This window comes from Trichosurus vulpecula, chromosome 5 (genome assembly GCF_011100635.1).
Source record: "Trichosurus vulpecula isolate mTriVul1 chromosome 5, mTriVul1.pri, whole genome shotgun sequence".
Classification (NCBI taxonomy): Eukaryota; Metazoa; Chordata; class Mammalia; order Diprotodontia; family Phalangeridae; genus Trichosurus; species Trichosurus vulpecula.
The window spans coordinates 183,926,150-183,952,984 of NC_050577.1; the positions used below are offsets into that span (position 1 = coordinate 183,926,150).

Consider the following 26,835-nt stretch of genomic DNA (forward strand, 5'->3'; position numbering starts at 1 on the left):
GTTGCTAGCAGCTGCTGTGGGGGTGTAAGACCAACAACACCAGCATACAGGAGGGCTGCTAGCACAGATCCTTTGATCTGTTTTTCTAAGGAAAGCAACTTTAAGGGGTTAACAATCTTACTTTAATTACACATACATATATCATTCACTTAGTTCAGGAGCAAAAGCCAGCACCCTGAACCTCGGAGCAGATACAAACAGAAATTACAAGCATATCTTATATAAACAGACCAAATAAACACAAATCAGCAGACAGGCTTTGTCCAATCAAGACATCACATACATAGATACTAGAGAAGCACCAACACCTGGGTTTTCAAAGGTGGGGGAAGGGAGGTTGGGGGTGTATGCTGCTTCAAGGGCGTACCCAGAGTCTACTCACCAATACTCTTTCAATAAGTGTGCCCCCAAAGGCAAAATGCCAACCTCAGAGATCTTATACCCTGTTTGGGGCCCTGAGGGCTCAGAGCTTATTTAGAAAAAAGGTGTGAGGCCTGAGGCCTGAGGCCTGGGTCCTCACACATAGTTGATGAAAGGGTGTGGGCCTGCCTCTAATCAGGCTTCCCTAACTTGGCTCCACCTCAGGCTTATTCAATAGGCAGGAAAGATCTTTCACTTACAGATTGTCCTTACATCCCCTAGAGTTTTATTTCTTTTTTAAATTTAGAAAACTTTTATACTCTTCTAGATGTATATGTATTTTCCCCCCTTAAACTCATTCCTGATGAAATTAGGTTTCCAGAACTAAAAGTCTCCCTCCCCCATCTAAATCTTCTGTATTGGTTCTTCCTCTTGTACCTCATTTGTATAAGATAAATACTCTTTTAAATGTTGTTGGTTTTACTTTTGAAAGTCATATCATATTTGTCTTCCCCAATCTTTCTTATAAGTACCTAATTACTATTAACAATTTTAGACATAGGTTTTACATTTTCCATACATAAAAGGAAAACATTCTATCCTTATTTAGTCTCTTATAATTGGTCATTGGTATGTAGCTTATATTTCTCTTGGCTCTCATATGTCAAATCTTCTGTTGAGTTCAGGGTTTGTTTGTTTTTTAACAGAGTCCTGAAAGTCTGACAGTTGATGAAATAGCCATTTTTTTCCATTCAAAATTATGCTTAGCTTTGCTGGGTATGATATTTTCAGCTGGAGGCCCAATTCTTTTGCTCTTCAATATACAGTGTTCCAAGACCTGTGATATTTAGTGTTGTCAGTGCTAGGTCTTATGTGATTCTAATTGTGGTATCATCATATGTAAATTGTTTTTTTTTTTCTTGTTGCTTATAATATTTTGTCCTTAATCTGTGGGTTTTATAATTTAACTATAACATTCCTGTGAGCTTCCCTTGTAGGCTCTCTTTCAGGTGGTGATTGGTAGAATTTTTCTATTTCTACTTTCTTGTTCTAATGCTTCAGGACAATTTTCTTTAATAATTCCTTGTATTATTTATATCAAAATTATTTTTTGATCAGAACATTCAGGTAGTCCAATTATTATGTTTTGTCTTCTTGATAGGTACTCTATATCTGTTGTTTGTTTTATGAGATGTTTCACATTCTCTTCTAATTTTTATTCTTTATATATTTTTTTATTCCTTCTTAAAACTTTGCTGGCTTCCCCTTGCCTTATTCTGATTTTCAAGGAGTCATTTTCTTCCTTAAGATTATGGATGTCCTTTTCTAATTGGTTGACATTCTTGTCATAATCTTCTTGTTTTCCTATATTATTTTTCTTTTTAATTTTTCCTCAATCTTATTTGATTTTTAAAGTCTTTTTTAAGTTCTTCAATGAATTCTTTTTGGGCAGGGGAGCATTTGACATTACTCTTTGGGATAGAAGAGGGTCTCTTTGCTTCAATATCCTCCTCTGAAGATGAACTCCAGTCTTCCTTATTCTCATAGTAGCTCTCTATGGTTGGATTTTTCTCCTTTGCCTGTGTATTTTTTTGTGATAATTTAGTTTTTATAATCACCTTTAGTCCTGGGGCATGGGGGATGGTGCCTCTGGCCTCTGATCCTCTTCAGTTCTCCCCTCTGACTTGAACTCAAACTAAGACCTCCAGCCTCCTGTAAGTGTCCACAGCCAGGGGCATTCTGCTCCACTGCTTCTGCACTCATCAGACATGTGGTAGTTCCTTCTCACCCCTACCGTCTCCTGTCTCTTTCCACAGCACAGCTGGGTCTGGTGTTCCTTGTCAACAAAGGTTCCCTAGATCTTCCCCAGGTCAGATGCCCAACTCCCAGAGGCAGCCTCCCAACCCAGCTCAGCCCAGGGCTTGCCACTTTCTACTTAAGCAGCTTGCCACTTGTTGTTAAAGTGGACCCTAGCCTGGAGATGTTTACTCTTCACAGGGAGGAAATATAGTCATTAGATTTTTCTTCAGATCTTCTCAGATTGTCGCAAGAGGACCCCTGTTCTGCCTCTACTGTTATTTTCACAGCCTTATGTTCACCCAGAGGTGCTATTTTGTCTCTTTTGTGTAGGAAAATCTTGAAAGCTTGAAATTTTCTGACCACTCTGCCATCTCCTGAGAATCCTCTCCCCAATCCAATTCAATGTCCTAATTAACACCTACTATGTGCTCAGTGCTGTGCTGGGTACAAAGAAGATAGATAGATAGATAGATAGATAGATAGATAGATATAAAGCATTTACCAGAGGCAGCTAGGTGGTGCCATGAATAAATCACTGCACCTGGAGTCAGGAATATCTGAGTTGAATGGCCCTGAGTAAGTCATGTAACCTCTATCTCGGTTTCCTTGACTATAAAATGAAGATAGTAATAGCACCTATCTCCCAGGGTTGTCGTAAAGATAAAATGAGACATTTGTAAAGCAGTTTGTAAACCTTAAAGCACTATATAAATGCTAGTTATTATTATTGTAGTTATTATGGCACTCACTATGTGCTAGGCACTGTGCTGAACTATGGGGAGATAAATACAATCAAGACATTCCTTCCACTCAAGGGGAAGATAATACATAAAAGGGAGGTGGAAGAGGAGAGATAGGAAAATCTTTGTCCTCAAAGAGCATTCTAAGGAAGGAAAACACCATTTACACTGGTAAATAATTGCTATAAATACAGAGCAAATACATTTCATTCGAAAGTAGAGAAAAGAGAGCTGACAACTGAGGACATGATGCCGGCAGATGGTACTTGAGATTAGTACAAATGAGAGCAAATGCTGATGTTAGATATGAGCAATGAAATTGGACATTTTTAACCTATGCCCACCTAAACTATTCCATATAAAATAGTTTTTCACAGGACATGTGCTTCCTGTTTCATTGGTTTCAGGTTGGGAGAAAGGATGGCCACATGTCTGTATATTTCCCATTGTTTCACTCCAGAGTTGTGGCTGGTTTCCTTTTATTATCAAAGTTTTATATTCAACTGTATCCACACTGATTGTACTGTCCCAGTCATTCTACTCCTAGGTTGCTCAATCCTGCTGTCACCTTCTATTCCTGACTCTCACAATCCATTCCACCAATTTCTAGGGAAATAATTCTATTCAGCTTTTTAACTTCCACAGTGGGACTATGCCATCTTGATGGTGACTGAGCGAAAACTTGTATTGTTGTTCAGTAATATCCACCTCTTCATGATCCCATTCTGAGTTTTCTTGGCAAAAATACTGGAGTGGTTTTGCCATTCCTCCTCTAGCTCATTTTACAAATTAGGAAATTGAAGTGAGCAGGGTTAAATGACTTGCCCAGGGTCACACAGATATTAAGCATCTTAAGCCAAATTTGAACTTGAGGAGATGAGTCTTCCTGACTCTAGGCCAAGCACCCTAACCGCTGTGCCACCTAGCTGCTTGAATGAAAACTTGATCATCACTATCACCACCATCACCATACTTTTCACCTCTTGCTCTTAGGTCCCTTCCAATTCTGAGATTCTGTGATGTGTGTGTGTGTGTGTGTGTGTGTGTGTGTGTTTCTGTGTGTGTGTGTGTTTGTGTGTGAGAGAGAGAGAGAGAGAGAGAGAGAGGGAGAGATGGCAAGCAGGGAGGGACTTTTTGCCTTTGTTTTTTCTTTAGGAATGCTTCTTTTCTTTCAAATGTAATGGCAACCAAAGTGGACTTTTTGTTATCTTTTGTTCTGGAGGGCTTCTCAGCACTAAGGCAATTAAATGCCTTTGATGAGTCTTGCCTTTCAAATGAAATGGCAAACAAAGTGGGACTTTTTGTTGTCTTCTGTTCTGGAGTGCTTCTCAGCACTGAGATAATCAAGTGCCTTTGATGAGTCTTGGCTTTGTTTCAATTGGATTGATGGATTCAAATGAATTTAATCAAGAGTTCTTGAAGACCTGCTTAAGAAACAAGAAAGCCTCATGCCCCACACACTTTTGCTAAGTAAATACTAAGCCCCAGGGCCCTGAAAAGTGTATATATGATCTGAAGTTGGTGTTTTGTTTGGGGGGTTTCACTCACTGGAATAGTGGTCACATTGTTTGGCTAATCAAGATTCTGGGTAGCTGATAAGAGCCCATGGCTTTGAAAATCCAGATTTTGGTGCTTCTCTCTCTGGTAACTATGTATGTAATGACTATGGTCAGATGGATAGAAGCCTGTCTATTGATTTGTGTTATTTTGCTCTCTTTGTAATTTCTTGTTGTTTTCATCTTTCTTTCTTTTTATTTATTTTTTAAATTTATTTTTGGTTTTCAATATTCATTTCCACAAGACTACAAGATTTTGAGTTACAAATTTTCACCCTATCTCTGCTCTGCCCCCACCCCAAGATGGCATGTATTCTGATTGTCCCTTTCCCCAGTCTGCCCTCCCTTCTATCTCTGTTTATAATTTCTGCTTGTAATTTCTGTTTACATTTGCTCTGAAGTTCAGGGTGCTAACCTTTTTCCCCTGAACAAAGTGAATGATATATGTATGTTTAATTAAAGTGATATTGTTAACCCCTTAAAGTTACTTTCTTTAGAAAAGCAGATCAAAGAATCTGTGCTAGCAGCCTTTCTGTGTTCTGGCATTATTGGCCTTACACAGCCACACTAGTTGCAAGTAACATTATTGTTACTCTGTGTGTGTGTATGTGTGTGTGTGTGTGTGTGTGTACACATGGCACGTGTGTGTGTGGCATATATGTGTGTGTGTGGCATATATGTGTGTGTGTGGCATGTGTGTGTGTGGTATGTTGTGGCGGTTGAGTTCTGAGCAAAGGAATCACATGATTAATACTGGATAATAGTAATATAATAATATTAATACAATAATAATTGTTTCAGGAATGGATGTGTTAGCCAACTACTTTATTAATCAATTCATCATTACACAGAATCCTCAGATCAAAATTTACTTTCTTAGCCGTAACTTGCTTACATATGACATCCTCATTATAATGTAATATCTTTTAGGATGAGGATTTTCTCACATTTGTATTGGTTAATGATAATAATAATAATAATAATAATAATAATAAGTTAGCATTTTATACCCTGGGAAGTAGGTGGCGTTATTATCTTCATTTTACATGCTGAAGAAATTGAGGCAGAGGTTAAATGACTTTCTCTGGGTAAAACATCTAGTAATGTGAAGTCATAATTTCCAGACTCTAGGTCCAGAACTCTATTCATGGTGCCACCTAGTTGCCTGTATCCAGGGCTTAGCATGGTGCCTAGCACATAGTAAGTACTTTAACAATTGCATTTTCTTTCATTCATCCTTTGAAGTCTCAGTTTCCTCATCTATTAAATTGGGATAATTGTACTACTTCAAGATGTTATAAAAAAAGCTTGTAACACAAGTGCTACAGAAATATTAGTGATTTATATTTTATTAAATGTTTTTTCATTGAATACGATTCTTCTTCCTAAAACTACAGAATTTTATAACAATTATACAATTCAGCTCATTTAGATTACAGATGAAGATCCCAGGACACAAAAAAGTTACATAGCTCGGCAAAAGTCACACAGCTAGTTCATAGTAGTCCAAGGGCTACAACCAAGATCCATTTTTTCCACTACATACTTGGTTTCATTTCTTCACTGTAGACATTTTATTTCTGCTATACAACTTTAAAGTAGTACAGTAAACTAGGCCTGGAGTCAGACTGTCTGAGTTCAGATCTTGACTTTGTCACTTACTCGCTGGGGAACCTCAGGAAAAGAACGTAACATCTCAGGGGTCAGTTTTCTTATCTGTAAAATGATGGTTGGCACTAGATAACTTCTGAGATCTCTTCAACTCTTAATCTACCATCCTATAAAATGCATTAACATAGTTTGAGCATCTCCTCCATTCATAAGCCTCTTGTTTTTTTATCATCCATCGTTTGAAAATAGAAATAGAAAAATCTCTGGCATTTTAGAAATTAGTTATTAATTTGATGTGCTTCCCAGAAATACCACAAAACAGCCACTTGTTTGAATCATCTCTTTTCCATATCATTTCTTTATACTCTAAAATAATTTTTCACCAGGGAAATGAGTTAATTGGTCACCATACAACAAACCTGTACTTCATATGGTAACCTTTGGATTTCTCATGGACTTGAATAAAGGAACTGCCAACAGCTGTAGGAATTTTACAAATACCAGGCCACTCTACTTTTTCTTGTCATAGCTTCAAATTTTAATTCTCAATTTTTAAAATAAGTGACAGTATTATCTTGTTCCCTTTTTTTCTGAGATTCTGGTTGTTTAGAATAATGAGCTATTTCTTATAAATGTAGCTATCATAGAAAAGGACAAGCTGTGGCACTGGGAAATACTTGGTTTACTCAATGCATGAGCGAAATCCTGACAGGGAAATTCAAGGCTTCCCTGTAGTGGTCCCCAAGACCTAACCTACGGATAATTTTGTAGAATAAAAAGACATTTGATTTCTAGAGACTGTCAGGCCTTCATGTCTCTGCTGAATTTCCCAATTATATTGTCAATAGATCTGGCTGTAATAAATGTTGACACACCTGGAATTCCCCAAAGCCAGGGAGTGACCACAGCATTCAGGCTTTCCTGCCCTGGAATGTATTTGAACTTGAGCCCTAGAAAGGTGATACATTCTACCAACAAATTATAAACCATTTCCTAATCACCACCTGCTTTCCATATTTCTCTTATTAATATACATGGAGAAAAATAATATAAGGATTATTTTTTTCAGTTAATCACTTTATTAACATTTATCTTCTGAAAATCACGAATATTATTCATATCATCTCTTTGAAAGAACCCACAATAACTCTTTTTAAAAAAATTCTGCCTTACCTAGGTTTACAAAGCCAATGTCAACATATAGTTTGGCACACAGTGAACCCAAAAGAAATCCAAATATTGGTCCAATAATTGCAACTGTCTGCACACACCCTAAAAAGAAAATTTTAAAAAATTACCCCTGTTAAAAATGCAGAAATTCCCCAACAATAAATGTCAGTTCAATCAGTGATTTTATCAGTAGAGCATATTTCACACTTTGGTTTAGATAAAGGCTGAACTAGATGGCTTCCTAGGTCCCTTCCAACTTATTTGATTTTTCCCCCATTTTTGTGGGAGAGGTTTTTTGGGGGGGCCAGGTGGGGAAAAATGTTTTTATATAGAGTAAAAGCATCAGTTAAGGTTATCTGATCAAGGCTAAACATTCTAGACTAAATATTATATTAGAGAAAGCAATTAACACTTTCAAGGCCTCGAAGCATCACCATGAGAGATAGTGTTGACTTGGATTCAAGTCACATTGGACATCAGTTCAATTAAACAAATCTTTACCAGGCTAATATGTGCAAAGCACTTCTGTGATGGCCATTAAAAAAAAGATGAAGAACAAATTTACCGTGCCTCCAAGAAATTTATAATTTTATAAAGGAACAAATCTTTTAACCTCACTGATCTTCACTTACTCATCTGAAAAAGGGAATTATATTTGCATCAACTATGATGTTGTAAGCATCTCATGAAATGATGTATACAGCATGTCAAATAAGTGGGCATAATTAATTGACGATAAGCTCAGTAGAGAAAAGGAATAATTTAATCTGCTTCATTATTTTATTAGCTTTGATCAGAAACAAGCATTTTTAAGGTATTTAAATTACCTAGACCTTTTCTTTAAAGAGAGACAATAATTCACCCAATCTCACAAGGACTCTGATGATGGGGGAGAATTGAATAATATAATTTTCCAAAATGCTTTTTTCGCCAGTACATACAACAGATGCTCCTTTACCCTACATAATTCCATAGACCCAGAGAAGTTTCCCTGTCACCCCAAATTAATCCTCTTCCAATCACCAAGACTAATTTTCACTAATACCTGAAATCCCTTTGCCAGAAGATAAAATCTCTCGTTTCACAAATAACAACCTTAAAATGAGAATATTCTGGAAGAGGTAAGACTATTATTGCTACTACTACTGCTACTACTGTTACTACTGTTACTACTACTACTCCCACCACCACTACTACCTCTACTACCACTGCTACTACTGCTGCCACCACCACCACTACTACTACCACTAAACATTTATATAGCACTTCAAGGTTTACAAAGCATGTTACATATATTATCTCCTTTCATTCTCACAACAACTCTGAGAGGTAGGTTCTATTATGTATGATCCCTACTTTACAAATGAGGAAGCAGAGGCACAGAAGGTTAAGTGACTTGTCCAGGGTCACACACCTAAAAAGTATGAGGTAGGCTTCAACTCAGGTCTCCCTGACACCAAATCTACTAAGCCCTACAGCTACCTAGCTGCCTATCTCCAGTTTACACTAAAGTGTGACTGGCATAAATTCTTTTTCTCTATCTAGGCTTTGATAGGGGGACAGGAGATCATCACCTAACATCAGAGGGAGAAACTGTTAGGAACTTTGAGGAACAAAAGAAAGTAAATTGTAATGAGCACTATACTTTATAAAGAACTTTACTTACTTTACAAACTTGTTGTATATAGGACTTTCCCTGCAGAGCTCTTCCTTTGTAACCCTTTTAGCAAATAAAGTGCCTTTTCATTCACCCCTTTGGCAATTTTGAAAGCAAATGGCAAATCTGTTCAACCATCCCTTTGGTAATTTGAGAGGAAAAAGGCAAAAAGGAAAATATGGAACTGGAAGGAGCAAAGTTCTGACCTCAACACTTAAAAAATGTCCATCATTTTCTAGAGTTCTGTCAACAACTTTGTAAAAATTATATATAATCTAGTGTAATTTAGTTACATACCCACATTCCTTTATGAATTCAGTCTTTTATGCTAATTTAAATGACATAGGTGAAACAGGCATCTAGACACTATAATGAAAATGATGTTATATTGCTATGAATTATTATTAATTTTAATTATTATTATTAATAATTAACAATGTAACAACCCCTGGCAAAGGCTTTGACTAACCAACGAAACCACCTGAGATTTGTATTTGTTCCCAATTTGAAAAGAGAGGAAACAAAGTAGAGATCAGTCCTGGAAAGGGGAGAATATAGAGGAGGGTTTTATGACTGCTGTAGATTGGGACTCTCTGGAGTAGACAGGGGAGTGAAGAGAAAGGTGGTAGTTATTCCATGACAACATTCCAACTGGGCCACATCTGGAGTAGCTTTTTTTTAAGAAAATGAGAGGTGACCTCTGTCTAAATGAAAATACTAGAGGGAACATGTAGCTGTGTGTATCTTATTCTGGGTGTTTATCCTAGTAGAAAGGGTGCTGAAAGAAACAAGGCCCCAAGAGGAATGTCCAGGACCCATTCTGCCTCAATATTAGTTTTCTTTGAGTTTTTCTTAAATTTATTCTATTAAAGAATACATTTGCCCAAATTAATATTATTTCTCATAAATACTTATGGCTGAACCTGTTTTTTTTGTTTTGTTTTGTTTTCTTGGGTTTTTTTGTTTGTTTTGTTGTTTGGGACATAGAGATGCAGTAGGAACCATGTAGGAGATGAGACCTTTTCTAGCATTTGATTTTGATTTTAACCCCTAGCCTATTGTTGGTTTTACGTGGCATAAATATGAGCCATTTTATAATTACAATTCTAAATTAAGAATATTAGCATGAGTGGCAACCCTATTTAACAAATCTCCCTCATTGACCCAATTCAATGTTATCGTAGTATAATAACAAAAGCAACAGTACCAGGAGAGACCAGGCAAATCCAGCTTCTGACACATACTGGCTATGTGAACCTGGACAATTGTCTTAACCTCATAATGTTCTAGGTAACTTTGATATTATAAACTGTAGAGAAGAAGCAGACCTATACCTTGGAAAAGGGATTTTTCTTATCCAAGGAGTTCCTTTTAGCAAGCAAAGCATATTTGAAACCCCTATACACTCATACTAAATAATAATGTATCCATACAACTCTCTAGTTACCAATAATTTTATATACTTTATGAAATTTGATGTTCCCAATAGTTGTAAACTAACACATGCAAATATTATCATCCCCTTTTTAACAGATGAGGAAATGAAAGCTCAGGGAGTAGCTAGAATGGACTTGTCCAAGGTACACAGTTAGAAAGTGACAAAGCTTAAAGTTGAAACCTGGTTACTCTTCTCCAATTTCAGGGCTCCTTGCCCTGTCTTACACAGAAAAAAGAAAAAACACTTCATGTTCAAGCACCCAGGCATTTATTTCTGAGACAAAGAAGCAATCATTACCAATATAAAATGCAGCATTGTCCTCACTGGCATGGTCATCAATGTACGTAATCCCCAGAGGCTGAATGGGAGTTTCTCCTATTCCACGGAGGAGGTTTCCCAGAAAAACATAAACCCACATGGAAGTTCGAGTTTCTGTTTCACATCCTTAATAAAATTTTAAAATGGCATAAAATTGTTAAAATTTGACCACCATCCAACTGCAAAGGTTTCCTTTGGCACCACCCAAAGAATAATTGTAAAACATTGAAATAAGGAATAGGTAGGATGTATTTGGACTAGGTGGAAAATCTAGTGCTTCAGTGACAGCTGCATCCCCCAGGACAGAATACAAGCTCTGAAAGACTTAACTCTTTCCACTTTAGAACTTCTGCCCTTCCTCCAAGTTGTCCTGAAGGGTGAGTGTGTCAGATGCTCTGCTCTACCTAGAGTGCCTCAGACATGCTGCAAAATCAACCCTGGCTGTATTTTAGCCCTACCCCTATACATATACCCCGCCCCCCCAACCCCTCCAGATCAATCTAATTTCAAGTTCAGGAGTTGTAATAAAATCAGTTAAGCCACTGCTATAAGAAAATGGCTCCACTCACTATTCCTGTAACTTCCCAAATCAACACATACCTTGATGGCCACCATTCTCCCATATTGACTCCCCCTGTTAGAATCTAAGTTCCATGAGGGAAGTGATTGTTGTGACTTTGTATCTGTATCCCTAGCACTTAGTGCCTGACATACAGTGAAGCTTAATAAATATTTTTTCTTTCTTTTTTCTTTCAAGAAACTTACTTTAAAAACGAATACCAAAGTCTTTTCTCTCTTAAATTTTAACTTGAATGCATTTTCAGCAAATAATTTAAGAATAATTTGTGAGTACTTTCCCTTCAGTCATGAAGATCATGTGGTAGTAGGAATGAACTAATATCTCCCCAAATCTAGTATTACATGAGTTTTCTAGAGTCTGCCTGAGAGCACTAGCTCTGAAACTTCTCACTACTTTTCCCAAGTTAAAATGTAGTGTTTGGTAAAAGCAATCACGAAAACTAAAATTCAGTGCTCCTTGTGGGCTTTCATAGACTTTGCATGAACTACAAATTCAATAGCAATGCATTGTACTAAGGCATGAAGACAATGTAAATTTAACCATCAGGAGATGCTTTTCAACATAATGACTTCAAGCTGGGTCCCACGCTCAGCCTGGAGGTTCTGTGTATCCTCTCTCAGGGGAAGGACTTGGCAAGCCATCTATTGATCTTAGCAAGTCAGGAACATTCTTTCCTTCAGCTACACCTCTCTTTGTGGGAAAATGAGAATTCATTATCTAAAGATGAATGAATCATTGTAATTTAACTCAATTACAAATTATGTCTTCAGCCCTTCTGCTCCTCTTTGCCCCACCTCCATGAACGTATATTTGTCCTTCATTCTAGAAGAGGACCATGACATCCGGAAAATGATGACATGACTTGCAGTTGACTTTGATTTGAGTGAAGGAGGGCTGTGCAAGGACACCAGCATCATTTTCTCCTCTAGAGTCAACTGCGTCCAGTGACCTGATATTCACCAGGACAGCTGGAGATGGCCCAAGATGCATTGGGAGACCCTGGCCTTTTCAAGGTAAGGTCTTTTCAGGTTCTCACTTTGAGGTAATGCCCATTCAGTGAATAGGCCTCTTTAAGGAGTTAATCAAGGGAGGGCTATTTTAATCAAAACTCTAAAAAAAAAAAAAAAAGATCAAATTGGGAGGGGAAGACCCTCAGGGTTCCTGGCCCAAAGAGAACCAGTTGCTGTTTAGTATTTACAATACTCACAAACATTGATAAGAAGAGTTCTTATCTTGACATCAATGACAGTAAAAAGGCCATCCTATTAATTTTATCAACAAAGAGATGAGCTTGTCTAGAGAATCTCACAAATCCTAGAGATTCAGAAGGGTCTAAATTGGCTGTTTTCTCTGAGTTTCATACTCTATGCTAGCAATTTAGGAGGAATTTTCATTCTCACGGTCTTGCTGCCTATTTCAATCAAGATAGAGGAGAAAGGATATTGGATTGGGAGATTGGTGCAAATTAGATATCAAATCCCTGACTTTTTTTCACAATTAAAGAAATAGTCTTACCTGTATTTACTTTTGATTGGGATCTTTCCGTAACTGAAAGCGATATTTTTTTGTTGAGTTTCTGTAGGCATGGAGAGATGGTGATGGTAGAGTTGGAAGGAGAAAATTTGTCATACCTATAACTGAATAAAATGAACACTTTATTTACTCTGGGAATTTTCACACCATATTCAGTCAATCAAAAGCAATGTACACTATATTCTCATTAAAGCTGTAGCAACCCTCACTCAAATACCCGGTCATCCGTCCTAGCTGTCTGGGAAAGACCATCAGCCCAAAAGTCGCAATCATGAAAGTCTTCCAACTTGTGATGAAAAAGAAAGAACTTATTCCTTTGATCACATTTGTGAGTATTGCTGGATTTGGAGCAGCCTACATGTCCATGTATTCCCTTCACAAAGCTGATGTGATTGTTAACAGACACAAAAATCCAGAACCATTGGAAAATGCGAATCCTTATGAGCCTCAAAAGCTTATCACAATTAACCAAAAGTAGGAGCCTATTGAAGAGCTGCAGACTGTCAAACAGTTGACCAAATGAAGAGTCTTCATCTAAAGAACACTCTATGAATCTAGCAGAAACATTTCTACACAAACTATACTATTGAAACCAGTGTGCAGAAGTGCTTCTGCTACATTTTTAGGGTCTCCCTACATTTTTGGGCTCTGAATTCCTTTTTGTATAAAATGTATGTAGCTCATGAAAATATTCATGAGGATTTTTGCATTTATTTGTACTTATGTATTCTTTGGGGGGCAAATGTATAATGACTTGTAAGATAAATTGTCTACTATAACAAAAGTGATACTGTGTTTTTTTCCCCAAAGGTTGGATAAATATTTATTTCATCATTGAATTGATGAGTCATTGGAAAATATATCTAATCAAAAAAATATTAAAAAAATAAGGCATACAGTCTAGGTTTGGGATATTTGTACAGCAGATGCTATGTATGGTCTCCAAAGAATCCTATTTGTTATAGAAGAATAAACCTTGAGAACTGTATTTTGGCCAGTCGATGATCTGGATAACTGAGAAGAAAATTAAAGCAAGGATATTTTATACAAGATCATTTCCCCCCCTATTTTTGCTAAGGAAGGAGCACTGATCTTTTCTTAATTAATTTATAAGGCAGCAACCAAATCCTAGTTCTGCCACTGTGTGACATTGGGAAGATCATGTAATCTTTCTGTACCTAAATTTCCCCATTTGTAAAATGAAGGAATTGGACTAAATTGACTCTTAGGTACTTTCTAGGTCTAGATCTATAATCTATGATTAAGTGATCGACAGAAATCCATATTATAAATTCAACCCAGCGCTATATTAAAGCAGCCATGATGTCAAAATAGGGACAACTATTCCCTTTGAGTTAAAAGGCAGAATGGTAATTTAATCACCTATTCTTTTATATTTTGTGGTGGGCTTAATGGACTGAGTCCATGACTTGGTTGTGAAATAAAGACTTTTAGAAATCATTCATACATGTTGCATTCCAGTTATGAGCTGGAGATATTGGGTGCATGCAACTATTCTTTCCTGTGACACAAAGTATCATGCCCCAGTGGTTGAGGTATAAAGTTGCAGTGAGATTATCTCTAATCATCCATAACCACCATCACTTCCAACAATAAAGCTGTTTTTGTGCCCTAAGTTCCACTCCATTAGAACCAGGCATAATAAGCATCAGCATGTATGAGAGGCAGCAAGAGGAAAGAGCTCTAATCTTTTGGAATAAATAACTTTATTATCTGCAGCAAAGAAAGATGATGTACAGTGGGGAGAGAGCTCTGGACCTAGAATCAGAAAACCTTGGGCTTCAGTCCCAGGTGGGCCACGTATTAGCTATGTGACCCGGGGAAAGTTATTTAAATTCTCTGAGCCTTAGTTTTTTATTAATAAAATGGAATAATAGCATAAACCCCATCCCAGTTGGTTTCATATGAGATAATAGATATGAAAGTGCTTTGACACGTGCTATATGAATGTATGCTACTATCTTTGATATTATTATTACTATAGCCAGGAAAATAAACATAGAGAAAAGGAAAAACATATTTGTACATTGGTACAGAACCAAACAGAGTCAGGCATGAACTGGACTCACCAGGGGCTAGTGGAAATTTACAAAGGTTGTTGTTTGTCCTACATTATCATAGAAGACCATGACATTAGGGAGGTGATGCCGTGATGTGTATATGAATTGGATTTAAATGAGGGAGGGCTGTGCACAGTTACCAGCCAAACAGACCAAAAGAGTCAAAACTGTTATGGTGATCAGATTTCAAGTCTCATCTGGGGGCTCAGAGCTTTTATTATTGTTTTCTTAATTACAGAAAAATTTAAAATCTTATGAAGTATTGAAATAGAATATGACTAAAATATATCATCACAAAATCCTTTGTTGACTTCCCCAAATATACCATAGGGTTGAGATACCTAGATATACCATGGGTTATCTCTGGGTTAATAGTTTATATTTAGTCATAGAGCACAAAGACCTTGATTCTGTTCAACAATATGTTGGATAAATGTTTATTTGGTCACAGGGTTATAGAGGTCTATTTGTGCCCATCATTTTACTTTCATCTTAGCTATTTGTTCCTTGCGGATTCTTGTCTAAATCTTTTCCAGCTGCATATGTTCTATTGCTATTCAAATTTCTTAGCATATTTTGTGCATTCTTTAATTTATCCTTGCCATTTTCTACCTAGTATTATATGTATATTCAATTAGAAAATCTTTGAGGCAGAAGCTTTGTCTTGTTCTGTAATTCTAAAGATTAGATCAATGAAAAAAGACTTTAAAGGTTCTCGAGTTCCAACTCTTTCATTTTCAAAGAAGCTGAGACTTGGGGAAATGAAGCGACTTTCATTAGCTCCCTTGAGCCAAGAGTTTAACTCTGATCTTCAGGTCTTCAAACACTACCCCTGGTACTTCAGAGATTTGGGGAAACCATCCATATATCCTCTATAGCTAACACAATTCCTTGCACATTTAGGTACTCAACAAATATTGAACTGAAATAATTGAATATTTCCACAAATATTTCTCTGGCCAGGACATTAGACACTCTCTTTCCTAAGAAATTTAATTGAATGTATTCCTTGGATACCATATAAATTGCTTTTCATTGTTAGCCAACTTTTTATAAGGATTTATCTAGTCTCCTCAAGTTGTAAATTAGACTCTTGAAGCCAGAGTCTAAGTGTTCTGTGATATGTCACCCAGAGTATTGAAACATAATGTCTTGTAAATAGTAGACAATAAATAAATAGTGATTGACTAATCAATCTTCATAACAGTATCTTTAAACTACTTTAGGGTTTTGTTTGTTTTTTTTTGCCAATATAAGGTTTGCTACAAATAGTACATAGCATTATTGTTACCTTAACCTACTATCTTATTTCATTAATGTAAATATTTGTTGACTAATGTGAATAAAGTTTTGTCTTCTATACACATTAGAATAATTTGCTTTAGACTTACTGTCCCATGAAGAAGTGAGGCATTGCAATAAGCAATGTTCCAACTCCCATAATTAGGCATCCTGTTCCAATTATCTTCGGCCTATGAAGTTTAGCTCCAAAGTAGCTAACAAAGGTTATAACTAAAAGATTCCCTTTTGTGGAAAAATGGAATATTAATAAATTAATTAATTATGTAAAACACAATTTAAAAAATATGTTAATCTCACAACACCAAATGAATAATTTGCCTTAAACTTAGGACAATTCTAAGGTTAATTCCCTTACTGTGTCCCACCCACCTTTCCTTCTTTTGGTCTTTCTTTCTATTCTTCAGGTCTGAGTTGATGAATGTAACTTTCTTGGCCAGTGGTTCATATGGAATTGCTTTCTTAAACTGTCTCAGTGACTCAATCCAGAAACTTCATTTCTAATGATCTCATTTTTTAAAGATCTCTCAGGCAACTAGGTGGCTTAATGGATGGAGCATTGTATCTGGAGTCAGGAAGACTTGAGTTCAACTCTGGCCGCAGATACCAGCTGGGTGACCCTGGGAAAGTTGCTTATCATGTGTTTGCCTCAGTTTTCTCAACTATAAATTGGGGATTATAATAGTTACCTTACAAAGTTGTTTTGAGGCTCATATGAGATAATATTTGTAAAAGGCTTATCACAATGCCTGGTTCATAGTATATGTTTGTTTCCTTCCTGTCTGCCTGTCTCCATTACTTACTTTTAATGATGGTGCCCTTGGTATATCTTTTTTCCTTCTATCCAGTGAAACTTGAGCCAATATTAATTTATTTTTCTTTTTATATTTTAACTACTTGAATTAAGACCATGACTTGTCATCCAGATAGCATTGAAATATTTAGCAAAAGACACATTGGTCTATGTTCCCAGGCTTCTTACTGATTACTGCTTTTTTACTGGAATCAATGTTTTTCATAGTAAAGTTAAAACTAGCTCATGCAGACTGACAAAGAAGAAAGAAGATAAAGAATAATGGTTCTTTCCTAAACATTTCTCATTTCCCCAAAAGGCAAGATAAAATGCGATCAATGTGAAACATTGTCAGTATTTCATCCTTTCCCAAAGGAAAGCACTAGTTGATGAGATGAGTTGAGGAAACAATATGAAGCAGTGTGCTATAATGGAAAGAACACTAGACTTGCAATTAGAAGACTTCGTTTCAAGTCCTAAGTTTACCACTTACTAGCTCAAATTTAGTCAAGTCCTTTAACCCCTCTGAGGCTAGCCCTCCCATCATTAGAAGGAGGATAATAACACTGGAACTATTTCCTCAGGGAGTTGTCTTGAAGTAACAGTTAGGAAACCTTGAAGTACCATATAAATATGAGCTATTATTCTTATTATGGTTATCTCCAATGTTGCTACAATAATATTGGTACAGGATTGAGTATCTTTATGAATAAGATAACATTTTGAGGACTAAATGAGATAATGTGTGTAAAATGCTTTGTAAACTGCTACATAAAACAAGTTACGCTAATGCTGATGATTATCATAGATGATACTTACATCAAAAGACTGAGTAATTATTACAGTATTCCAAGAGGATAAATCACCTCTAAGGCAGATTGCTAAAAGATTCCCTTAGAATAGAGTCATACCATAACAGAAAATAGAAATCATAATATTAATCATATGATAACTGATATTTATACTGTACTTTAAAGTTTACAATAAAAATTCATATGTATTATTACACTTACAATAACTCCTCACAACTATAGAGCATCACTAAAAATATATTGTTATTGAAGAAGGGCTTTTTAGCAACACATTCTGGGGTCATTTTATGCTTTCCCAAATGTCATACTGAATGATCTCCTCCTCCTATTTAATATTGGACCCAAATAAGTTTCCATCTGCAGTAACTATCCAGAATATATACAGGCTGTTCCAAAGGTTAATGCAGTTTTAAGCTTAAAACAGAGCCAAATAGAAAGGTTCCTAATTGACGACAAAGTTCTTCAAATACCTCCATTTACAGGGTACATTATATGGATTGAACTGCCCTAAGACTTTTGGGACATTGTGTGTGTGTGTGTGTGTGTGTGTGTGTGTGTGTGTGTAGAATGGGCTATTAAACATTGTGGCAATTATGTCTGAATCAATGGCAGCAAACTCAAATAGAAATAGATCACTGAAGTCAACATATTGACTCAGAAAATGACAAATTAACATTATCTTTAGTATATTTTATTTTTATGTATTTTATTAAACATCTCCCATTTACATTTTAACTGGGTTCCTCACTTGGATGGTTATAAGTTTTGCACTTCCATAAACAATATGCATTTTCATCCACTTTCCAGTGTGAATGATTGTTTTGGAAGTTTTATTGTATTCCAGGGTCTGATATAATCAATCAAATAGACCCTTCTATTTGAAGGAATGAATTTTCTTCTTTGCCTTCATCTTTAGCATGAGGCCTTTCCTGATTTCCCCAGTGGCTACTGCTTCCTTGCCAAATTATGTTTTATTTGCCTATTTTGTGTATATTTGTATACATGGATTTTATGTTTATGTTTTATATATATATATATATATATATATATATATGTATGTATCTATGTATGTGTGCATTTATGTGTGTGTATATATATATATATACTTATCTCTCCCATTAGAATATAAGCTCCTGTGGTAGCAAGCAGGGTGGGACTTTTTGCTGTCTTTTGTTTTGGAGTGCTTTTCAGCACTAAGCCAATCAAGTGTCCTTGAGTCTTGCCTTTGTTTGAATCAAGCAAGTAAAGTGGGACTTTTTGTTGTCATTTGTTTTGGAGTGCTTCTCAGCACTAAGCCAATCAAGTGCCTTTGAGTCTTGCCTTTGTTTTAATCAAAAGTCTTTGATTGGATCAAGAGTCTTTGATGACTTGCTTAAATCATGGGAAGGCTTAGGTCACATGGGTTTGAGTCACATGGTTGTGACCCCCTCTGACCCTGAAGAAGTATATATATATACTCTGAGTTTAGCATTTTGCTTGGGGCTCACTCACTGGAAGAGTGTCATATGATTTGACCAGATGAGACTCTGGGTAGCTGTTGGAGCCCCCCAGGTTGAAAAACCTAGCTTTTTCTTTGGTTCTTCTCTCTCTGGTAACTATGTACGTAATGTCTTGGACAAAGAGCTAGAAGCCTGTCTGCTGATTTGTGTTATTTTGCTCTGTTTATATAATTTCTGCTTATAATTTCTTTTGTATTCTCTCCAAAGTCCAAGATGCTGGCTTTTCCCCCTGAACTAAGTGAATGATATATGTATGTTTCATCAAAGTGAGATTGTAAACCCCTTACAGTCACTTTCCTTAGAAAAGCAGATCAAAGAATCTGTGCTAGCAGCCCTCCTGTGTGCTGGTGTTATTGGCCTTACACAGCCACAGTAGTGGCAAGTAGCATTGTTGTTATAGCTCCTTATGAGTAAGACTTGTTTTATTCTTTGTACTTGTACCCTCAGTTCCTAGCACAGTGCCTTGCATATGGCATGTGGTTAGTAAATGCTTGATAGTTGATTGGTTCTATTTGGAGTCTGCACAGGGCATCTTGCATGATGCTGGTGAACACCTTAAGTAAATGCCTCCTATGTGTTAGTGTAACAATACTATTTTATACTTCATATTATAATTTAATAAAATTATCTATACTCCTAAATCTTTCAGATTCTTATATAGTTTTAAAAGATTTATTGGAGGATATGCTTGAGGAGAACTTTGAATCATACTTTTTTTCCTACTAAATTAAGTATTTTTTCAATAATAATTTTTACCATAATAATAACTCACAGTTCGTTAGGGGGAAAACACTACAGGTGACATCAAGGTGATAGAAAGACATGTGGTAGATATAGGTAGGTTGCAATATATTACCATATATAACAGGTAATTAACCTAGATGTGTTCTAAAAGAAATCAACCAGGACATGAATAACCAGAAAGGAAGGGCTGCTGACCAATAGAGGAATTGATAATATGATTGTTACATGTGTGCCCACAAAATATTAAAAAAGAAATAGAGGAAGAGCTCCAGTTCATTATTTAGTAGATGCTGGAAAAGACATAGAGCATTCAAGCACTTTGACGCAATGATACCACCACTTGAAATTTACTCCCCAAAAGGTAAAATGTAGTGAGAAAGGATCCAAAAGCACAAAAAATATACTAGTAGCATCAAGGACCTGGAAATAAAATATGTGCCCATTGACTGGAGGGGTAATTAAATAAATTATGGTATGCGAATATATTTAACTACAATATCACTGTAAGGAATGGTGAAAAGTGAAAAACAGAGAAACTTGGGAAGATTTGTGTGAATTTATATAGAGTGAAGAAAGTAGGACCAAGAGAATAATACCCAAATCACCATAATAATATAAAGGGGTAAAAAACACTATTTTACATCAGAGAACTTATCAGTATGTTGACCAGTCTGGACTCCAGAGATCTGCTAATGAGGCATATATCTATCCTCTTCATACAGAGGTGACAGACTACAGTTGAGAAATGATGCACATGTTGTCAGAGGTGGTCAATGTACTTTGTTTTTTATTTGTGTGATGGGGTGGGGGGTACTAGGAAATAAGAGCAAAGTTGTTTTTTTTTTTAAAGCATCAAACATTTGAAAAAAAGAAATCCATGTAGAAGAATCAGATAATACAGATTATATGAGAAAACCATGGTAAAAGTCTCATCTGCACTGATGAAAGGAATATTTGTCCATAAAATTTCAAATCTATTGAATTACGTATGAGTTTTTTACAATGTGGCATGAATGTCATCTTGTGATGTACTTTCAGCTTATCAGGAACTAACTACATTGTGTTAGAAATAAGACAAAAGCCCAGTTTAGTTTTCATAATACCTACCAATTTCAAAGCTGCCATCAATAACTCCAACCAGAGAACTAGGGATTTCAAATCGTCTTTCTATCTGAGTGATTGTGCTCTTCAGATAGCCTTCTGACAAGGCTTTGGCAAAATAAACAAAAGACAATGCACAGAGAAACAGCTGTAAAAGGACAGAGATGAAAGTAGTCTGATTTTATGAATGACACAAATATAAAGACTTCAAAGAATGAAAACTACATTAAATCCATGCTTAACAAAACAAGTGAAAAAGATGTCTTTACAAAAGAAGATCTTCTCTAAATGTATATCAGTTTGGGCTTATCTTCTCAATATTTCATATTGTCATATTTCATATTTCATATTTCACATATTTCATATTTCATATTTCACATTTCGTATTTCTCAATATTTCATATTGTCAACTCCTCCTCCTTTTTTTTTAATTTGGAGAGCCATAGGGCAACACAAGCTTTCTCAGAAATTGAAAGTAAAACCTCCACTTTAGCTCTTCTCTGGACCTATCCATTGTCTAACTGCTTTGACTAGAAGAGATTGTATCTTTGAACTCACAAAAAGACATGCATACGCACACGCGCGCACAAACACACACACACACACACACACACACACACTCAATGCATGAGCCTAACTGTTTACCAGTCTGTGACATATCCATCAGCCCATATTACAAATAGGTAATAGCAACATTGTATGTGAGAATAGGGACCATAATTCAGCATTCTGAAGAAGTATGACATGACTGATGTAGCTTCTCTTTTTTTCACTAAATCTTTATCAGATATAACCCATTTTCTTCTTTATTTTTCTTAGTTCCCTTTGAAGGTTGAATAGTTTTATCTTTATCATGTAAAAATGATGGCCTTTTCAGTCCACAAACCTAAAAATGTCCATTATTGGGTAAGATTATATAAGGAAACAAGGTTATATAAGGAAGAAGGGCTAAGATATAAACAAAGTGCAATATTATAGGAATGGAGAGAGGATGTTATAAGTAGAGACATTTTAATATTAACTTTTTAGAAATACTAAAATATTTTCATTCTCTTGACCTTTATACATTTACTTTGTGAGAATCCAAACTGAACATATTGAGTCAAGGCAAAAAGCATTTATTAAACTCCTACTGTTTGGTGGGCACTCTGCTAAGCATTGTTACACTAGAAGGCCCAAAACCTCCAGTGAAAATAGCTGCAAAGGTGTGGGAACAATTTTCAAACTTTGTCTAGGGCACACAAATGTATTGTCTCAGCTCTGATAATCAGTTCTGAGTCAAGTACTTAAGGGGCAGTGAGCAATGCGAAAAGGGGGGAGCATTGAAGAGTATTCAAACTCGTGCTAACAAGGTATGAAATTTAATAAATTACTTACATGCACTATTACCTGAATACTCCAAATACCTGTCACGTTCACACGACATAACCCTGCTTTGAGAGGTGTGGTTTTAATATATTCTCAGTGAGTCAACCACCATTTACTAAGCATTCATTATGTACCAGGCATTGTACTAAGTATTGGATATGAAGAAAGGCAAATAATAGTCCCTGTTCTCATAGAACACACATTCTAATAGGGAGAGAGTATGCAAATAACTAGATATCTACAACTTGTATGTAAAGTATATAGAAGGCAATCTGAAAAGAAAGCACTAAAAGCTGGGGGTGGCAAGAGGCGGACTGGGAAAGATCTTATGCAGAAGATGTGATTTGAACTGACTCTCAAAGGAAGTCAGGGAAATCAAAAGGGATAAGTGGAGGTCTCCAAAAGTGGAGAAGTGGCAACAGGGATAGATAGTGCAAAGGAACAGAAATGGAAGCTAGAGGGTTGTGTTTAAAGAATTGCAAATGTTAAAAAAGAGTTATAAATGTGTCAGTGTAGCTGGATATTACACTTAAAGACAAACATCTCCAGCTATAATGAAAGAAACATGAACAAGGAACAAAAATCATCTTTTCCATCTAATTCCTTTGTGCCACCCTACCTTTAATTCTCCACAACAAGGTTGTTTTCTTTCTGAAATAGATGACTGTGATTTAAAAGGAGTCCTGTCCGTAGGTCTTTCAGATTTTGAGAAGAATAGCTGGGCGTTTTCTTTGGGTGAATTTTCCATTACAAAAATGATCCTCCACTGTGATTCTGTTGAAGTTGAATTTTTAAAAGTATTTAAATGTGTTGTGAAATTCATTAAATAAGATTTCTATCATACAAAAGAAATATGACAATCTGTATTACATGTTCAGGGAAGAACAATCAAATAAATTTTACACTAATTTACAGCAGAGCACATGGTTCCTTTAAAAATATTTTATTTTAAAAGTAATTTCATATTTCATTATTATATCACTTATATTTCCCAATATGTACCTCCTACCTCATCCTCCATGAGAGCTATCCCTTACCACAGAGAATAAAAAAAGAGGGGGGGCACCAATTTGGCAAAACTAACCAACAAGTTCAAAAAGCCTAACGTTACATACAGTGCAAAATATGCAATTATGTTGTATGAATTAGTAAACTCTAGCACTTTAAGAAAAGAAAGGGCATAAGACAAATGCTACTAGATTATGATTCAGAAGACATAAGGTCTAGCAACTCACTCTATAACTGTAGGCATTTTGTCGCTTCTCTTTGATCCTTAGTAAAATCAGGGGATTGCACAAAGTATTCTGCAGCTTTCTTGTTCAGTTTGAATATTTTATGAGTCTCTTTGCATACTATTAGCTATGTATGAATTGGGAAACCTTCTAATTAAACTTTTCCATTGTTTTATTGAGTAATGTTACCATTGAGACTATTCAGTCCATATTCATAATTACTTCCTCTGTATTCTATTCTGTCATAACAAAAGACAAATGAAAAGGTTGCTGTTGTAATGTTTGGTGAAACAGGATTTTGCTAAGTTGAAGGACTTACCAGCCTAAGCAAGAAGCAAAGGAAGGAAGAAGATGAATTCCCATGTAAATTAACTCCTGGAACACAGTTGCTGCATTCCAATTAAGTTTCTAAATCTAAATTTTTAAGCAGAATGTTCTTAGACAAACATTGGGATAAGGATTTTGAGAATTAGAGTAAATTTAGGAAAAAGGTCATGATTATCAAACAAGTCAAAAATACACATCTTGAAAGTATGGATAAAAAATACTGATTAATAAATAATAATGAAGACTTGAGAAGAGATGTTAGCCATGACAAGATTAACCTCCTTTTTTTGCAAGGATTACTAATGGGATGCCATAGACATATCTCTGTTGTGACCTAGAAATTGACCACTCACCCCTGGAAACCTGTCCTCTTAATGGCAAGAATGAATCTTATATTGTGTGGTCTCAACATAACCATGTCACTTCCTGGTCATCTCCATAACATGCTACTTACCTGTCCCCCTCCACTTCCCCAGTCCCACTTACTAACTCTGCCTTTGGAACAGTAATCAAATCATTACTTTGATTCCTAGGAAGGACACACTGATCATTTGCCCTATTGAGTAAAATCACTATTTCCTGATTTCTCTGTCTAATAAGTTCCTCTCTGGCCACTCCTTTCATACGTTATCTTACATGCTTTTATTTGCATCCCCAATGCTCAAAACAGTGCCTTGCACATAGTACTTAATGACTGCTTTTCATTCATTCGTTCATTTTCTTACATAATGCTAAACTTTTTTCCGGAATGGTTAATCTAATTCATAGCTTGATAATTCATAAGCATTTTAGCTGACTTGTCTTTCCATTGTTTCATTAACATTGACTATTTCTGAATTTTATTATCTTTGTTAATTAGATGGCTAAGCCATAATTTGGAACATTTTGTTCACATTTGTAATAGTTTGATTTTTTTCTTTCAAAAACTTTTCATATCATTTTATCACTTTCTTTGAAGGAGTGGTCCTTGGTGTTATATATTTATGTCAATTCTTTACTTGATTTTTATCAAATATTTGGTACAATTTTTTTTCACGTGACTTATTCTCTTTGGAGTCCAGCTACTTTGATTTGTTAATTAACAGATTTTTAATTTTATTTAATGGAAATTGTCTGTTTTCTCCTTTATGATTACTTTTATACTTTTGTAAAGAATTCTCTTTAACCAAAAATTTGAAAATTAAGTGTCCATTCTCCTCTATTTTTCTTTTTTAACAAATTTAATATATATATATATATACATATATATATATATACATATATATATATATAGTGTGTGTGCATGTGCATGTGTGTGTGTACATATATATATATACATATATATTACAGTATGTTAACATACAGTGTCTTCTAAGGAAAGCAAAGTTTCTGTGAGTACATAAAGATGGAATAAATATGAAATAAAGGAGAGAGTCTAATGCAAAGGGGACTATTTTTATTTTTTATGCTGACATGCTAATAGCTTTATTTGTTCTTTTGTTTCCTTGAATGTGATGTGACTGGAAGAGTTTTTTTTTTTAAATTTATTTATTTATTTTTAGTTTACCACACACAGTTCTACATAATTTTGAGTTCCAGATTTTCTCCCCTCCCTCCCCCCTTCCTCCCCAAGACGGCCTGGAATCTCATATAACTACCATGTATAACTTCGCATTGAATTAATTTATATACTAGTCAAGTTGTGGAGAAGAATTATGACCAATGGAATGAATCATGAGAAAGAAGAGACAGAACCAAAAAAAAAAAAAACAAACCCAAAAACAAAAACAAAAGAGAAGCAAAAAAGGCAAGCATGTAGTGCGCCTCAATCTGTATTCAAACTTCACAGTTCTTTCTCTGGATGAAGATAGCATTCTCCATCGTGAGTCCCCTGGAGTTGTCCTTGCACCTTACGTTGTTGAGAAGAGCGAAGTATGTCAGGGTTGGTCCTCACGGAATCCATATATCTGTGGTTGTGTACAATGTTCTCCTGGCTCTGCTCCGCAAAGGGAACTATTTTAACAATAGAATATGAGATTCAAGAGTGCATAATGGAAGGGAAGGACAGAGGAAGAAGTGCTTGGGCTGAGGATAGCTTAGGTAATGTTGATTTTCTCATCTACTTCTATGACTGAGACTCTCATTCTGTGTCTCAGTGGCAACAGAGCTTGTGCCTGGTACTTCAGTGGTCTCTACAGGTCTGAGACATTGCAGATTTTCTCCTCCTTCCAAGTAATCAGTGACAGCTCTTTCTTAGATACTACTTTGGTGATAATTGGACTTGGTGTTGAACCTGTCTTTTTTTTTTTTTACTCATTTTTCTCTCTGAGGCTGCAGTCCTGGACTGGGTCCAGATGATACCTTAACTTGATGTGGACAGTTGAGACGTTGCTGATTTTCTCACTGTGTTAAATTTTTTTTGTATTTTTACTTTTTCTTTCTTTAAAAATATATTAGATAATTGTGTATCAACTTTATCAATTTTTAAATTACTTGTTACTTTTGTCATCTTTGTTGCGTTTGTTTGGGACTTTGTGATTCCAATGATTTTCTAGTGTTTTTTCAATTTCATGTTCAGTTCTTTAATATTATATTTTGTTAATATCTATCTTCGTAGACATATTTTTTCCCTGGCAGAACTGCTGTAGTTGCGTTTTCCAATTGTTGGTATATTGTATTATAGCTGTCATTCCTTTTAATATGGTGATTTATTTTTAGATGATTTTTTTGCCCACTCATTATCCAGGATATTGTAGTTTAATTTCCATTTAAATCTTTATTCTTTGATTATGTCTCATATATTAATTACTTGTATTTAATTGTAATCTAGAAAATGT

At 35.6% G+C, this 26,835-nt stretch overlaps 2 protein-coding genes across 2 annotated transcripts in view; one reads left to right on the forward strand and one right to left on the reverse strand.

The window, feature by feature from the left end:
• Nucleotides 1–23,228, reverse strand: part of LOC118850574 (solute carrier organic anion transporter family member 1C1-like) — a 103,171-nt gene extending 79,943 nt beyond the window's left edge. The window contains exons 1-6 of the mRNA XM_036760071.1: nt 23,080–23,228; nt 21,099–21,240; nt 16,236–16,368; nt 12,746–12,867; nt 10,630–10,776; nt 7,241–7,339 (exon numbers count right to left, since the gene is read on the reverse strand). Of these exons, the coding sequence (XP_036615966.1) occupies nt 7,241–7,339; nt 10,630–10,776; nt 12,746–12,867; nt 16,236–16,368; nt 21,099–21,240; nt 23,080–23,208 (772 nt within the window). The 5' untranslated portion in view covers nt 23,209–23,228. The remainder of the gene's footprint in view (nt 1–7,240; nt 7,340–10,629; nt 10,777–12,745; nt 12,868–16,235; nt 16,369–21,098; nt 21,241–23,079) is intronic.
• LOC118850575 (normal mucosa of esophagus-specific gene 1 protein-like) lies at nt 13,035–13,241 on the forward strand. Its single transcript, XM_036760072.1, has one exon. It carries the CDS (start codon nt 13,035–13,037, stop codon nt 13,239–13,241), a length of 207 nt encoding a protein of 68 aa, XP_036615967.1.
• Nucleotides 23,229–26,835: the final 3,607 nt, after the last annotated feature.

Bases quoted from the DNA above. Each gene is read 5' to 3' on its own strand.
- LOC118850575 (XM_036760072.1), top strand. From the start codon at position 13,035: ATGAAAGTCTTCCAACTTGTGATGAAAAAGAAAGAACTTATTCCTTTG.